The sequence below is a fragment of the Diadema antillarum genome, unplaced genomic scaffold (assembly GCF_040938485.1).
Source record: "Diadema antillarum isolate AM-2024a unplaced genomic scaffold, OU_Dant_1.0 seq00002176_RagTag, whole genome shotgun sequence".
NCBI classification, from domain to species: Eukaryota; Metazoa; Echinodermata; class Echinoidea; order Diadematoida; family Diadematidae; genus Diadema; species Diadema antillarum.
Window position 1 is genome coordinate 33,975 of NW_027272814.1, and position 17,462 is coordinate 51,436.

General features: G+C 41.0%; 1 protein-coding gene across 1 annotated transcript in view; it reads right to left on the reverse strand.

The window, feature by feature from the left end:
- Positions 1-17,462, reverse strand: part of LOC139714151 (tRNA (32-2'-O)-methyltransferase regulator THADA-like) — a 28,987-nt gene that overhangs the window by 2,184 nt on the left and 9,341 nt on the right. The window contains exons 12-29 of the mRNA XM_071625870.1: positions 16,735-17,027; positions 15,950-16,176; positions 14,874-14,937; positions 14,189-14,413; positions 12,478-12,689; positions 11,361-11,902; positions 10,695-10,832; positions 9,329-9,544; positions 8,614-8,857; positions 8,111-8,372; positions 7,153-7,398; positions 6,109-6,331; positions 4,953-5,395; positions 3,103-3,273; positions 2,419-2,566; positions 1,604-1,728; positions 684-768; positions 72-198 (exon numbers count right to left, since the gene is read on the reverse strand). Of these exons, the coding sequence (XP_071481971.1) occupies positions 72-198; positions 684-768; positions 1,604-1,728; positions 2,419-2,566; positions 3,103-3,273; positions 4,953-5,395; positions 6,109-6,331; positions 7,153-7,398; positions 8,111-8,372; positions 8,614-8,857; positions 9,329-9,544; positions 10,695-10,832; positions 11,361-11,902; positions 12,478-12,689; positions 14,189-14,413; positions 14,874-14,937; positions 15,950-16,176; positions 16,735-17,027 (3,991 nt within the window). The remainder of the gene's footprint in view (positions 1-71; positions 199-683; positions 769-1,603; positions 1,729-2,418; positions 2,567-3,102; positions 3,274-4,952; positions 5,396-6,108; positions 6,332-7,152; positions 7,399-8,110; positions 8,373-8,613; positions 8,858-9,328; positions 9,545-10,694; positions 10,833-11,360; positions 11,903-12,477; positions 12,690-14,188; positions 14,414-14,873; positions 14,938-15,949; positions 16,177-16,734; positions 17,028-17,462) is intronic.

Sequence of the window (17,462 nt, forward strand, 5' to 3'; positions counted from 1 at the left end):
GCAACCATACTCTGTTCATATTAAGACAAAACACAACTAAACGGAAGAGGATTATCATAACCACAAAGTACCTGCTACTGGATGCGTTTCCAAGAATCCTGTAATGGTAGTCAATTGTTGTTGTGTAAAGACCCATCTCTCTTCATTCCACTTCCAAAAGATGTCCCGTTTACTCTCAACCAGACCAGGTAGAACATGCTGTTTCCACAGGAGATAAATGTGAAAATAAAATAAAATCAAATTATTATGCTTTGGACTGTGCATCAATCAACCATTAATACCAATGTCTAATAACCATACAGGTATTGCACTTACACGGCAACATTATCTTGTATGTCATTAAACAGGAAAACCTGCTGAAAAAAGGTAACAGAGAAGTAGAAGTTTATGAAAAAAGGAAGTAATGAGACAATTGAAATGTTGTCATAAAGGCAGTCAACTATAGTGCTCAGTGAAATTACCATAATTCTGATCTACTTCATGTGGCTATGATACTGCCTCTGTAATTTTGCATTTTTTTTAAACTTAACCCATCAGCAGCGTCACATTTTCATATTTCGAATGAAAACTTTTTACTTATAACTCTTTAGTATGAAACAACTTTCAGACTGAGCAGGGATATTAAGCAAATTTATGTGTTATTTGGCAGTATTATATGAAGCTGCTCCAAATGTTGTACTTACCTTGACAGCCTGGAAAACTGCATCAGCTTCCATGACCCCTTCTGCATATATGTTGATGCTTTCTTGTTCAAAGAGGTTCAGGGAGCTTTGGAGGAGAAAACAAATTATCAATGAAAACTATGGTTTTCAGTGTCATTTACGTTGCCTTGCAAACTCATTGGCAATGTATTATTCTCTTGTGAAACGTCATTTGGCTACTGTAAACATCAACATTTTCATGCCATCAATTTTTTCGTGCTGAGCAGATTAAAGACATGTTCGCGAGTTCTTAAATTCGCACTGCGCAATTGTCAACCCACTCAAAATGTGCAGAGACCATTGTGAAATTATCTTCACGGGTCGTACAATTTGTGCCAGCCAACAGTAGCAAAAAATATGTGAAAATTATATTACTGTGAAGATTTCTGTGTTTACAGTATCAGAATATACAATAATTATTTTCTGTACACAACAAATCCTTCTCAATTTCACATTCACCGATTTCTTCTTGCCAACATCTGCCCTTACCTCTCCATAAAACTTGTCACTCAAACTCAATTATTTAATGCAACTGGAGGACTTATGTTATTTGGACATGAAGGAGACCAACAAAAAACTTGGGATTATGAAGCAGATGCAGCCGCCACATCCTGTGCCAGCCGTGGCTGCATAATGTCGCCCTATATTCTTTGTCCTACAAACTATTAACATCTGAATTTACACACTGCCAGCTTGGCCAAAATGACGATAGACAACATTTTCCTGTCATAACTGGTATTAGGCGACAACTGTTTGAGACATGTCACTTTTGCTTATGCCCAAGTGTAGTTCCATCGTTTCTGCACAATTTGATGTAGAGAGGTCAGTTCTAGATAACTCACATACTTTTATTTATATCCTCACTCTGTTTTAATTAGTCACAGCAAAAGTAATTAACTCACTTTCCACTTGTCTCTTCTTGAATCAATTCCTGAGCAGAAAAGGCATCACCTACGAGGAGGTTGGTGACTGCATCCAGAAAATTCATGTTGGAGCAAAATTTATTGCAAGTGTATCTCAGCAAAACCTGGGGGTAAAACAGAAGCAGAGTTGTGGTGTCAATACATTTCATTGCCAACTTTCAAAAGGGATCTCAACTGTTACACATACTGAGATTTACTCTGTCTGTTTTGATTTTCCACATCATGAAAACCAGTTTGCATCACTCATCAACAGAGGTTCTAGATTTCTGAGCAATGTTGCAGAGGAGTGAAGGTTGACTTTAGCTGATTCCTTATGCCTGACTTTGGCAAATCAAATGGCACCAATGAAGTACAGAAAAGGCATAGTGCATAGTAGTTATCAATTATTATCAATTATTATCAATAATTAATCAAGCTTATTCCCAACAGAATGCAATTTACTACATTGGGAGAGGGAGAAGCTTTCAAATAACTAGCTAGTATGGGCAAATCCAGGAGACATAAGTTGTGACAGTTCATCAAAGAACAGACGAGAGAGGAAAATGGAAGAAAGACAGATATAAACATCAACATAACATCTTTACATACAAACAGTGTCTGAACTATGATTGATTCGAGAAAGAGAGTGTACAGTGAAAGGTACAATCAAGACATAATGCTGCACAGCAAAGCATTGGAGATCATGTACAGAATTGGGGAGGGGCTTATAAGAAATATGGAAATATGGCAAGACTGAATGAATATGTCCTACTGAGTGATATAAAAAAAGAAGAAGCATTTGACTCTTTACTCACCTTCAGACCAGCACTACAGTGCAGCTGATATCCCTCACCACCCGGGGACACGGTATCATCTCTCGGTATCCTGGATGCAAACTTGGCTGCCTCCTCCCTCGCAGAAGATTGCTCATCCTGCAAGAGCTGCATACCTGCCTGTAAAAGCCTTTGGGTACACACATAAAAACACAGCTACAAAAGTTGTAGTCTCAGTAGGTGTGTTTTAAATCTTCACTTTTATCAACATTATCCCCCCCCCCCCCCACCATTATTTGATTCACAAAACTTCAGTCAATATTGGGAGTATGGATAAACTTATTTTATGACTTCAAATTTGCTATGAAATATGATTCTCATTGGCACAGAACACAAAAGGGCATCTGAAATACATTTAAATAATTCATTTGCACTTTGAAGTAAGATTGGCAGTCTATAAATGACATCATGGATGGAAATAGGTCAATTTATTAGAGAATAATAGGTAAAACTTGTTGAAACAAATTTCTGAAAGACATATATAGAAATTTGTGAAAAATTATGTTGGGTCTCCCTAAAACACTGATCGCTATATGCTACCAGTTTTCAATTTTTTTTTTTTTCCTCTTCTTCAAAGCAAACATTCCAAATAAAAGTGGAAAAACCATGGGGACTATCTCTCCTACTAATGAATTGTGCAGAGCAAGATATCAGGGTAGAACTTACATGAAGGCAAAGTCACAATGCTCGACTTTATCTGGTTTGCACATCTGAAAGACATGGAGGGCACAATGCTGCAGGGCCTTGGCTGCGGCCATCCGCAGTGTCTCGCACTGACCCGGGTCACTGGCGGTCACTATCAGGTCACAGGTGTTATACATCAGGGTCTCGTTCGAACTATCAAGAGAATAACAGAGGTCATCTTGAGGTCAGCCATCAAGTAATAAAATGAAGAAGATTAAATTTTTACAATACCCAGTCTGATAATGATCTAAGATACTGCCTCTGGTCTACTGTATACGCCATATATTTCGTGAGTCTAAATTTTCGCAAATCGGGAATTCCCGACGATTTCGCGAGTGGTTACATTCACGATTGTGGAGTCTTGTGCTGAACGGAGAAATGTACACGCATACGTCATCCACATTGGGATCAGAGTCAATATTTTCGCGTATCTTTAATTTCACAAATAGCACCTGAGTCGCGAAATTCACGAAAATAAAAACCTCGCGAAATATTCGGCGTATACGATATGTCATGTTGAGATTCTCTGTATCCTGTAATATCACTCCCAAATTCACAGACAGATTCACAACCAAATGTGTATCAACTATACATCATAGTGACATTAACCTTGGTAATGTGCAAAGAAATGAAACCACACAAGTCTTTTCTATTGGAAAGAAAACTTGATATCTCCTTTGTCCAATTTAATTGCTTTGATTTGTCTCCAAAAATTTTGTCAAAGGATGTTTCTTGAGAGTCTCTCCTGTTATCTTTCAATGAAGCTGTGAAATTCCTTTCAACCTCCGATCAGAACTCACTTCAAAACAAAAACCAAAAATGAGACAGCTCTACAGAATTACTTGTAGCCTCCAGAGTAATCTGAAAATCTGCAATATCACTACCCTTTAAAAGTGACGCATGCTGCTTTTGATAGCTTGCTTATGAAAACTGTAGAGATGTAAGCGAATCTTATTGTGTCATTTTGAATCCAGACACAAACAGTCATCCTCATTTTTTAAAAACTGATATTGAGAAAGAAAATAGAAGCTGTAGAATGTATGATTGAAATACAGCCCAAAACAATGGTGTATGTCAGGGGCAGATCCAGGAATTCTGTAAATGGGGGGTGCCTTTGCAAAATTAAAGGGCGGGGGCACTGCCCCCATATTTTTCTTTTTATTTGTTTTGTTTTAACAAAAAACAAAGGGGGCACGCTCCCGGTGCGCCCCCACCTGGATCCGCCACTGTCGTTAACATACTGTATACGCTATATATTTCGCGGGGGGTTTATTTTTGCAAATTTCGCGAGTTGGGAGCTATTCGCGAATTTAACAACACGCGAAAATATTACCTTCCAAAATGAATCCCTTGCCTTGATGATAGGAAAATTTCAGTACTAGTACTAGTAGTATACCATGTCATGGCTTACCGAACAGACCATATACTGTACTGGCTAAGCTTGTTTACGTACATATATAGCACGTCCACGTCTACTTACGAATACTGTAGAGAGCCAATCCATTATCGCAAGGGGACCACTCGTCAGAAATCTAGCGCAATGGATTTAACCACTTCAAAAATGTTGAATTCGAACTTACTAGTTAGCAGAGTTTGGTAAGTTTTTTTCATGCAGTGTATAACTAGTATCAATCTTATTTGCTAGTAAGTTGAAAATTCACACTTTCTTTGCCACTTCATATTTTCTCTGGTCCCCCAATCGCGAATTCAACCACTCGCGAAAATGTGCGACAGCGGCAATTCGCGAAAATCATAGCGTAAACAGTATTCAGATGTGCTATCAATGATTCATAGGTGAAGCGAACGATCAAACTCCTTCCAACTGAACATACCTGTCAATATCGCTCACTGCCAGCTTCAGGGCCACCCCGAGGGCCGGCAGTGCCGCCCAACACTGGCCGGTCCCTCCGTTGCCGCCGTCCAGCAGTGACAGCAGCCTGTTGGTCAGCGCCAACCAGTCACCCTTCGGCTTGGTTTCCACACGCTTGGAGAACTCCACCCAGACATCCAGGGCCACTGGTAGACAGTCCCAGTCATTCTCCACCAGCAAGAGGTCGGTGACCTGCTGCCAGAGGTTGGAGGCTGTCTCCGGATCCAGCCTGGAACCTGCCAGGGTGTTCCGCAGCTGCCTAAGGGTAACCTCTCTGACCTCGGGCAGGCCATAGGTCAGTAGGATGCGAGTGAGGGAAGGAATGTCGGTGATGTGGGACGGAATAAACTTGAACATGGACAAGAAGGCATTGGTCATCCTCAGACCAAGGGAGGAGAGTCCAACCTGCAGGTCACAAGGAAACAAAGGAATATGTTGACCAGGCAGAATGCTTGATGACACACAGAGATTTATAACCATACAAGACAAAATGCACAAAAACATCTGACAAACATTTTCACTTGCAGAGAGATTTCTAGAAGGAAAAAAAAAAATCATGATATGATGACATTAACCCAGAGTAGACTCACCAGCGTCAGTAGATCTTTTAACCCGTTAAGGATGGGCTGATTTTGCTATAACACGCATTTCCCATAGACACCTGCCTGAGTATACTCAGGACTTGTCTTCAACGGGTTAAAGACATAACGTCATGGAGAGAATATGTATTGGGAAGGTTGGCCAACTTGACTAGCTTTTTATTGGCTGCCCACTGACAGGTACATTCAAAAACTGTGACTACCATAGGCCTGCTGGAACAAAATTGCTTATAAACGAACATGTGCACTGAAACATATGCTCATTGGTAATGTTCAACTCTCGTCGAGATTCTTCGACTGCATGTGTTTTGTGTATAAAACTGTACACAGTTTGTTTTAGGGATTCCTGTATATATTGGAGTGGGGCCAACCTCTTGCAATACACAGTCTCCCCACACTGCAGTGTCATGTTGCTATCATTATTCAAGCATTGACAGGTACTCATCAAACACTGAGGTCAGGAGGTATAACATGGATGAAGAACCTTTCAGAAGAGCAAACGGTCTCTTGACTCCTTACCTGATATGTTGGGGACTGGCCAAAGAACTCATCCACAATGGTCTTGGCTTTGACCATGAGGTCACTGAGGTCATCTGGCTTGACCCCAAAGGCCCCCTCCCACCAGAGGGTGCAGATCTCCATGAACTGAGCCCGGGTGATGGCACAGGGGTTGGTGCTCGTTCCTATCCATAGAGAGTGCCCAAGCTTTGCTGTGATGGCTTCTACCGAGTCCTCCTCCAAACTGTGGGGGAAAAAAAAAAACAGTGCTTACTCTCTGATGCAAAGAGTATCTCGTAATCATAACCAAGTCTATATGCATGCAATAGACTTATAAATAACAAGTCACCAGACGAGATCAGTGACAAGATTATTTTTTAAAAAGAAAGAAAAAGACCAAAGGCAAATACATATACAGTAAACACCACAGTATACAATTAGGTTTTACTATGTGTATGTGTAAACGGCAACATTTCAGCAGTTTACATTCAGTCAAACACAGAATGTTAGATATCAGATTAAAAATTAAAGCACCATATTGTCTTTGAGGTTAGCAAGAACATAGTTTGTTTACATTGTATAAATATGTGAACAAATAAACTTATCTAGCACTTTTTCCCAACTGAGATATAATTGAACAGTGAAAGAATATCACTGATACAAAGCATCTAGCTGTAGACAACTACAATCTATTTTTTTTTTTTTGACATCTCACGTAACATAGCTGTCTATTCTCTGAGGCAAATTGGAGCAAATTTCATGTAAAACACAAAAAGCATGAATCTACTACAAAAATGTTTATCAACTGCAAAGATCCCGCGTCTGATGGCGTGGACGGTATTCAAATTTGGAATAAACATGTCTATTCTGCAAATGGCTGATGGAGGAAAAATCATTGCATGAAACCGAGATTCTGGCAGATAGGTGCATACAGAGACTTTACTATTCTAACTTGCTTGTTAAAAGAGCAGGTGAGAACCCCAATCAGCATAGATTGCACACACACACACACACAGACACACACAAAATGGAGAGAGAGAGAGAGAAAAAAAAAAGAAGAATCACCTGCTGTTATTGATGCATGTGTTCATCATCTTCTGAATCATCAGCAGGTTACCATGGAGACGATTCTGGTCAAAGATGACAGGGTGCTCACTCGGGGGCATCCCGCTCAACAGTTGAAGAGTCATGTTGGACAACGACCCAGCATCGGAGAGGAGGGGCAGCATGGCTCGGGATGCGAGGTCGCGCACAGAGTAGATTGGGCTGGATACCAGAGACTGGATGGGTTGAATGAACTCTTGGAGGTCTCTGTGGAAATGAGAGTAGCACATGCCTTACTGGTACAGTCACAAGACCATTAGTAGCAGCATATTTATCTCTGCCAAGAAGGTTATGTTTATGCTGGCATTGGTTTGTTTGTTTGTTTGTTTGTTTGCTTGTTTGTTTATTTGTTTGTCTGTGTGCAAAATAACACAAAGAGCTGTGAATGGAAGAGGATGAAACTTTGGAAACTTTGGAAACTTTGAAAATGTTAATAATGACACAAGGAACAAATGATTAAATTTTGGTAGTGATCCTGGAATTTTTATGAATTTTTGAAGGATTTTTTATCTTTTGGCAGGTAGGGTCAATGAACTTGAGAGTTTAAGCTGAGTATATTTGAAGTTTGCATACGTGCACTATAAAGTGCATGCTCTGCTAAAGTCAGGCACCGTGCAGCTGGAAGCTGATGACGTAAACAAAAGGCTTATATTGGGAAACAGGCAATTTTCAGCATGTCTGTATGAGTAGAAATCACTGATCTCTATGAAAGAACAAGATCAGTGGTGGAAATGAGCTGTTTGGTGGAGGTCTGCGCTCTGAGAGTGCTTTTCTAGTTGCTCATGTCTTTCTTATAGCCTAGAGAATCAATTGTCATCTAGCATATTTAACTAGAGAAAAAAGGGAGAATATTTTGAAAGGCAGCACATAATGATTCATTTTCTTTCAACATTTCAAGATGATTGTAAGGCAAACTCACCTTTTCTGTTCTGGTGTCGCCATCCCACCACCAAGCTTAGTCAGGATGAGAAGCACTGGGTGGAGGCGGGGGATGAGGTGGAGCTTCCCACTACCGGTGGATCCAGAATCCTGGTGAAGGGAGGCAGCTGTCCTCACCTCCTGCAGAAGGTAGGCTCTGAGGCGGGGGTAACGCTGGAAGAACTCTAGAGCCGACAGCGTGTTGACCTGCGAGTGCTCGTCCTGCACCTTTTTCTGCCCAAAGATGCGTGCAATCAGTGCCCCTTGAGCATTTGAAGAGAAGTTCATTTGTCAGAAAACACATTAAATTTGGAAATTGGGGAAGCACACAATATCAAAGGTTGCTGCAATGAAGGCAATTCAGTAGATGGGCATAATCATATGATACATGGCTTTTAATGACACATATCCTCCATGAAACTATAATGCGAAGATCCATTTCTGAAAATTCTCTTTATCAACGGACCCAACATATATTTCAATAAGTTTAGCATGCCAACTTACCAAGTAGCTGCATACTGGAGTTCTGCACGGCCCAGTTGCTGGAGGAGAACCCATCAATGGCCAGCTGAACCGCTTCTTCAGCATAGGGAAGGACATCCCAGGCCAGGGAAGAGTTCACAAACAGGGACCGCAGGATATTAAGGCCATGGGACTGAGGGAGGTCTTGTTTGGCATCGGGCTGCTCCGGTAGGGGAAGCCTCGCTATTTCCATCAGTTTCTCGACGGTATATTTCAGTAGATGCCTCTGCAAGTACGATGAAGAGAAGACTTCTGACCTAATATACACTGTAGCCATATTTATTCTAATTCCTAGAAAGATGATCCCTATGAATTAATACCAGATGATATGTTCACTTTTTGCATGACAGATCAACACTAACCTCTGATGATTTAACCCATTGAAGACTAGTCTTAAGTATACTCGGACAGGTGTTTATGGGAAATGTGTGTTATAGCAAAATCAGTTCATCCTCAATGGGTTAAATGTGCTGTGAACACTTTGTGTATGAAATTTACAAATTCTTGACACATTCCACCATCTTTTCTTTATCTTTCTCTCTTTAAACCCTTTCTGTGCCAGAGACATTGGACAGTGTAGGCCTACGCAATGCTTAGAGATGTTTTTGTACCAATTGGCACTCAAAGCACACAGAGATTTAAAGTTCTAAATATGGAATTTGATCGATTTTATGTCGTTGAAATTTAAGTGACGTACCTCTCTGCCCCGTGGCTCAGCAACAATGATGGACTCCACTAGAGGGGGGAGACCAGCGCTCTTCTTCGTGTACGATGATGATGAGGAGGTGCCCCCAATCACTGCAAAGACGAGATCCAGGAGCTTCCTTGGAATGGCGACCATCTCTGGATCTGGGCAAGACAGCATGGCGGCACAGACCTTGTAGAAACCAGACTTGCAGCCCTCCAGAGCTCCCTATTCGGTGGTTAAGGAAATGGTAGGAATCATGCTTGCAATGTGCATGAAATAAATCTCAAGAATGCTGTCGACAAGACTTCAAATGTTACATGTACTAAAAGGCCATTTCAGCACACTTACTCCGACTATTCCAACAATGACAAAATATCTAAGGGACAAGCCAAAGAGACAGACGGTCATTGTATAAGATGACTAACCAAATATGTAGCAAATGTGTTTGCTTGAAGAAAACACTTGATATATCTTCAGATGAAAAAAAAAAAAATGAATTAATGCAATCACAGGAGATAATGCATAAGTAGATACTGATGTTAAGTGCCTTACCAAGGTTAAGTTACCTTTAATAAATGGAAAAAATGGCTCAAGTTTCAGCACATTCAGATATAGAAAGGTGAAACTGTCGTACAGTCACATGTGTAACACAGAGGGGATGGTACTTGTAGTTGCAACCACATATTCAAATTAGATGAGGTGATAATGTTATCAACTTTCACGTTGCTCTGTGATCTGCACAGAAACCTGGTTTTGAATTTCCTTTTGAGATGAAATAAAAAAGAAAAACTTGAATTACAGTAATCAAGCCATTTTATTGTTGCTCTGCAAGGTGACTAACACCACTACTTCGTCTGATTTGCATACAGTCAACCTCACATAAACCAAGCTTGTATAAAACAAACAACTAGGATGATTTTAACAAACTTACACCATTCCAACACCATTCCACTAGGAGATTTAGGCTTCTACCAACCTTTAGTGACTTGCTGACTAGCTATCGTCCACTCCTGTGGAATTCTTCAAGCCAAGTGATGGTACTGTTTCTCTGACACTGCCTGCTTGTTTCTCGATCATTGGACCGAAGATTGGCGATAAGCACTGGCGGCCCAATGATCAAGAAACAAGCAGGCAGTGTCAAAGAAATGGTATAATCACTTGGCCTGAAGAAGTCCACAGGAGTGGACGAAAGCTAGCCAGCAAGTCATTAAAGGTTGGTAGAAGCCTAAATCTCCTGTTGTGCGATCTCCCAAACTGATTAAAGTTTTCTGCATTAAACCATTCCGTTTACTTGATTTCACTCCAGTTATCAAAGTCACCTAAATGTGGAGTGAAATTGGTCTTTGAGTAACAAAGCGCTGCTCCTGCTACTTACTTTGTGACGGCACTTGGTAAGAATTTGTACCAGGCAGTCTGACATGAGCTCAAACTGCTGCTTGTCGAGTAGATTGTGACTGGCATCACCAAATGGGGGCGCAATTTTGGCCAAAGCACCCATCAACAAACTTGATTCCTGGACAATCCAGAAACATGGAATGTACATGATTAAGAGCAAGGTCAGTAAATGCAATATCACTGTCATACAGCAGATTACTTAACAATGTAATACCTAGCTTGTGAATAAATCTACAGAAATGTTTAGGTCATACAGAGGCATTACTTTAATGTGTATCAGAAATTGCTGAGGGTAAGGACTTTTTTCTGCATTTTTTGAAAATGTTAACAGAATAAATATATTTAGTGCATTGATTCTGTATCAAAGTAAGTAATTACAATAATGCAATAGGAACAACTATCATGATTAGTGGCACCACCCAGAAAATAATGCAACTCCGGCAATGTTACAGCAATGTCATATTGACACCGTTAGGGTTTGATCATCTACATGAAATATGAAATACACAGTAGGACTGAGGAGGAAACAGACATTTTGAAATGTATGCAAATTACATCAATATCATGGCTCTCGACCATTCTATGCCTTTCAACTCATGTAAACGAAAGCTTTGTACCCAGATATGGGGGATAGTAGATTCAATACCTTCAGAGTGAGCCAGCAACATGAGAGAATGAGTTGATGTTCGGTCGACAAAATAGCAGTGCTGTCTTCAGAGTCCTCGCCGCCTGCTCCGCCCCTCTCTCCAAGATCCATCACCAGTTTCTCAATCTCCTCTCCCATCTTGCCAAACGATGGAGAAATGTGCTGGGAATCTCCCTCAGAGTTCCCTTGCAGTCCGTGAACTCCAAGCGCTGGACTTCCTACAGCACCATCAGGACCTGGTACTCCTGCAATAGGACCTGGACCTCCCGTGTCCATCTCACTGGGACCCTCTCGGTCATCATCACGCTGCATGTTCGTTGGGTCACCATCCCCCTTTCGGACTGGACTACCCTGGCTGGACGAGGAGGGGCTTGCAGCTTGGGCGTGTCCAGCAAGGAGGCCAAGAATGAAGTGAATGATGTGCCTCAGGGTGCCATTGATCTCTCTCAAGATGGCCTGCCAGGCTTCCCGGTCCCTAGCAACGACCGTTTCAAAGATGCGGCCATCCTCCAGTAGACTTTTCCTCATGGCCAAGATGATGCCTGCATGTGAGTCAACAGACAAACAACAGGGAATCTTAAAGCCAACCATCAGGATTACAACATACCTGTATCTGAATCTTTATATGAAAAAATTTCTTTGTGAAAAAAAAAGGATTACAGCATACCTTTTTAAGTCTTTTTGCCAAAGGCATAAACGTATGTACAAATGGCTTGACTAAAAACATTTCAATAAAGGACAATGCTTTCATGCTTTCAAAGCAAAAATAGACTTACCGGTATCATGATCAGAGCAAACTTTGTCTTTTAGTCAGGGAGTCAGAGTCTTTTATCAGAGTCTTTTATCATGAATGCTTTAGTCTACTTGGCATCTCAAATGTACATCTCTGATACAGATATATGACAATCAGATTCACCACTTCAATATATGTTTTACTTTCCTAGCTTTTACAATACTGCTGTAAGTGTTAAGTAAACTCAGAAATTTCATGTGAGGGACTGGGTACAATCAGACCCAAGACCTCAATCTCACAACTCTTCATGACAGAGGGCAAAACGCTTGTTATATACATCACAAGTGTCCTGTGGAATCATGGGGATCACAAGCAGTCACTCACCATGCATTGGAGTGAGGGCAGCAGCCCTGAGGATGTTGGTCCGAGCACACTTGAACTGGAACTTGAGGCTCTGGAGGAGACTGACCACAAACTGGATCGGTGGACTGCCCTGGCTGGACACACCCTTGGCACTGTCTGTCGCTGCTGCGGCAGGTTTCTTCTTGGACTGCTTAACAAACTCCTCAAGACCCTTGCTGCTCTCAACCACTTGTCTGAAAGAGGCAAATTGATTCAAAGGATTAGGTGTTTGGCATGTCTTGTACACCAAAAAATGATCTGACATTACTTCTAGTTGATCCCATGAAATCCCAGCATCTTTATCTAAATCAGGGCTCGACACTAACGGTGGCCCGGTGGTCCGGGGCCACCAAAAATGAAAGTCGGGCCACCAAATTTCAAAAAAGGGCAAATTTGGTGGCCCGCCTCGGGCCACCAAAATTTTTTGAAAAGTATGTCAATAAATTCGTAACTTTTTGCGCCGGAAATTAGCAGTTAAATTTGTTTAAAGGATGGATGAAAAGGACTGAATGAGTGCCTGAGAGTGAGTGTTGCAAGTTTGTTGAAGTTTATTTATGAGTAGATATGTCCATCTTCTAATTCTTACTATCACAAAACTTAAATATTTGACTCATTCAAAAAAAAAGGACTTTTAATGTTTTTTATTGTTTTTTACGGGACACCAAATTTTTCTCTCGGGCCACCAAAAAATTGAAATTTAGAATTTTGGTGGCCCCATTGGGCCACCAAACAAAAAAGTTAGTGTCGAGCCATGTCTAAATGTTCCTACATGTCAATAATTGAACAGAAATCTTATTTGGTTAAATTGAAAGGAAAGAGATTTCTCCAGATTTCTTTTGATACACACTTTCCAAAACAATATGGTCAATTTTACTATATAAAAGTTTGCATCTTCAGGAAGCGGTTGGATTTGAGACCTATCATCAGTTGACTATTGGTTAAGAGGTATAGAATATACAAAATCAACAATGTAGAAGTGCTACTGAACAAAACAAATAAGATTGGCCATTGAATGTTACACCAACAATATTCACTATACAATTGCCAATTTCTGATTTGTGGACTGTGCACACAAGCAATAACTTTCTTGCCTCTGAGCAGACTGATACTGATGCCTGTGCCATTGACCAGTCCAACATTGTCAAAATCAGCGCTTCAATCATCAACACCACAATCTCTTTCATCGTCATCATTACCTTCATTAACAGTCACATTGTCATTTCCATCATAATACTCCTATATTGATTTTATGGTTGTTGTTTTTACCTATCCATATGAACAAGATGGCTGCATAGCCCTTATTGAGCTGCACTAGCTGATTTTCCATGGAGTCCAGTTATATGCACAGTGGGCAGACCACTTCACCAGGTTTTGCACCCTGCTTGTTGTGATGAATGAATAAGCACGATCTTAAACGTGCATGGGTTGTGACTATCTCATACACGAGACCTCCATGTTCTGTTCATCCCTGGGACAGAGTGTTTTGCCTCTTACTACAGGGAATGGCGTGATAACACAACATTGCTCAGCAAAGACTCACTGGGATTCAAATCTGCACCCGAACATGAGCCATTCAATTGCAAAGCAGCTACACTACTGACTGAGCCACCTCACCATCCATGGTCAAGGTCATTTTCATCCTCTTAAACAACATCATCAGCCTCTCCTCATCATTCAAAGAGAAAGAACATACCTGTGGAAGGAAATCTTGCACAGCATGGCCCCCGCCTCACACTCATGGAACTTAGGGCTGCAGATGAGCTTTAGACCCTGACACAGGATCTCAGAGGGACTGGACCACGGATTGGCTGGGGAGGATGGGAGTGGCCAAGGGAAGTAGCCAATCAGGAGGTCGTATGCTGATGACCTGATGTCATTGGATGAATCCAGCAGGCAATTTACAAGGAGGGATGCATTCCTGTTATGACAGCAGAATGGAGCAGAAGAACATTTGTCAGAAGTGGGGTAGATTTTGCCCACTTAAGGTTAAAAGTTACCTAAGTATGGACACTTGAAATCTTTAAGCAAATTCATTCATAGAAGTTGTGGTACCTCAGTGAGCTAGTTCTTTGGTTACTCATAAGAATAAACTGCACTGTAATGGTGACTGATCTGACATAAAAATTGACCCTGCAAACAATTTTAAGGATGTTTACCTGGACACCATATCAATTCAATTTGATTCAATTTGGGTTTTACTGCACACAGAAAACCATGAACATTAAAGTAAGTCTGCAAGATGATATTGTTATGCTTACAGAAAAACGACTACAGAAAACAAAACAAATCAATGTGTTTAAGTGGATCTACCAGTCTGTTCAAATATATGCATATCATTTCAACCTTAACCTGTACAGAAGTGATGGTTACCAACTGACCTTTCAGAGAAGAGGCTAACCTTCCCAAGTTGTCGATTCCATGATCCAAGTCTCTTAATTGCAGCTGACGGGAAGAAATGAACATCATTCAAAAGCATAGAAACATCATCAAAATGAAGGTTAGATGGAGAGATCTGATCTTTTTATCTCTCCCTCTCTTTTTAAAATAAAGTCAAGTGCACAGTACTCGTAGATGAATTTATTTTCTTCTTTGCTTTGTTTATTAAGCATAATTTGAAATTGGTATACACACATATACTCATACACACAAATCATGTTTTCTGCTCTCTGTAGTCCAAACAAGGTGAGAGATGTTACATGCAGTTTTGGAGATCAACACTATTCTGCCTTGCAGATGATCATTCACAACAGAGTGAGATCCACTTCCACAAACAGTTTAACTTCACTTCTAAACAATGTTCTTCACAAAGTCATCCATGATCATTTAGTAAGACATACAATAAAAACTTTAAGAACCATCACTGATTAAAGCTGAAACATAGTTTTCATCCCAGAGGGGCTAAAATTACATATTCCACCTTTTCGATTTTTGCTTGCAGTACATCAAAAAGGTCTACAAAGAAACTTCTCTGGCTGATGCAGTATGCCAGGATAATAAGTTGTTTTGCAGTATTTTTTTAGATCAATAGTGTGAAATAATTTAGATCACATGCATACGACTTACTTTAATGAAACGCCTTCTCCATTCAGAAGTGGGTAGGAAGAATGTTACATTATGACTGATTGTATCCTGGCAATCATATTTTCCAACAAGCTACACGCCATTCACTCTAGCACAGAAGATCTGTGGACATTGTTGTGGCCTGTTTGTTGATTATCAATAATTAAAAATGATGTAGCCGCCATAATCGAGTAAGCTCTGAGACTGAGATAATTCTGGTGAACCTGTTTGGCTGAAATGTTGCATTTTGTTTTGTCACTTGACTGAAATCATGTTATTACAGCATCATTCAGCACATTTCTTATCCACATAAGTGTACATTTTAGAGCAAAAATGAATAGTTGTGCAGGTATATAAGAACTACATTTCCCTTCAAGAGTGGCTGCATGCTAACCTGAAAAAGATGTGCTTTGAGCGTTGCTCGCTTCGGCCACCTCTTTACCGGACGTGAAGTTTTCATATACCAACTGGAGGAGGTCCAGAGAGGCTCTTTTCCTCTGATAGCAGGCTCCAGGAAAGAGGGAGCCGAAGCACTCCTCTAGGAGCCAGTCCACCAGATCCATGGCTGACAGGAGCTTGGCCTGATACGACTGGATGAGAGGTGATGGATCCTGGGTCCCACTGTAGGTGGAAATAGTAAATTTTGCTCAACATCCCTCTATCTATTAACCCATTAAGGACAGGCTGATTTTGCTACAACACGCATTTCCCATAGACACCTGCTCAAGTATATTTGGAACTAGTCTTCAACAGGTTAATGATGAGACGTATGCTCCATGACTTGAATCAACACTTTTTTTTTCCTTGGAGACAACTGGTTGGTACTGCCTCTTTCTCCTGTGACGGTATCCTGACAAGAATACAGGCATTTATTCTTATGTTTAGCATGTTCTTTCGCTATCAAACTGATTTGGCAGAAATTCAATCAACATGTGATGCATTCGAAGCCTAAACTGACTTCTTGATATACCAAAGCAATAGATATCACCAGACTCTACAACATATAGTCATCATAATTGATTGTGATTTAAACTCTCTTCCCCCCCCCCCCTTCTGCACACATAAACGTTTGCCACTTTTTCTCCTTACATGCATCACACACCTGCTAAATGTGATGAACATACGGGGTGGAATATTAATGTTTCCACAAAGCAAAAAGATCTCAGTTCTCACACCAACCTATCATCGCTGGAATTCCCCTTTGCCAGGGCTGGCTGCAACCACTTGAGCCACGCCAAACTACTGTCCCTCAGCCGGATCACGAGAGCCTTCACCCCTATCCGCAGCTGGTTGCGCAGCGAGGTGTCGTCGCTGCTAAGGCTGTTGTGCACCAGCGCCTTCACCAGCCTCACCTCACTCTCGTTGACAGGTTCAGCGGTCTTGGGGGAGTGGCACACCAGAGTGACGGTGTCACCGCGGATGGCATCGCTATGGTGATGGGTTGCGGCTGCGAGAATAACTCGATGCTCTTCCTAGAGAAGTGGACCAAGAAAAGGGTTTGGTGAAGTAACGAATTTTGGGAAACTTGTTAGATAAAGAATGTCAAGGTCCCACTTCATAAGAAATATTATGATAGCAACTCTTGCTAGAAAAGCAACTCCCCATAGCAACAGCCAATCAAGAAGCAGGATTCTTGCTGTTACCATGACACTTGACACTGCAGCAAGAGATGCTATCAGAGCATTTTTTTTTAAATAATTAAATCGGGCCCTGGCTCTAATGTCTTGTCCCCAGCACAGTACAGCTTTTCTCACAAATCCATTAACCTTGGGTTTTTATTTCTGTCTGGAAGAAATGTTGCGTTTAATTGTCCTGCACCTATTATTTCATATCACATAAGATTTTGGAAGAGGAGAATGCTCCTTTTGTACTGAAATGTCATGATAGAAGAATGTTCAACAGACTTC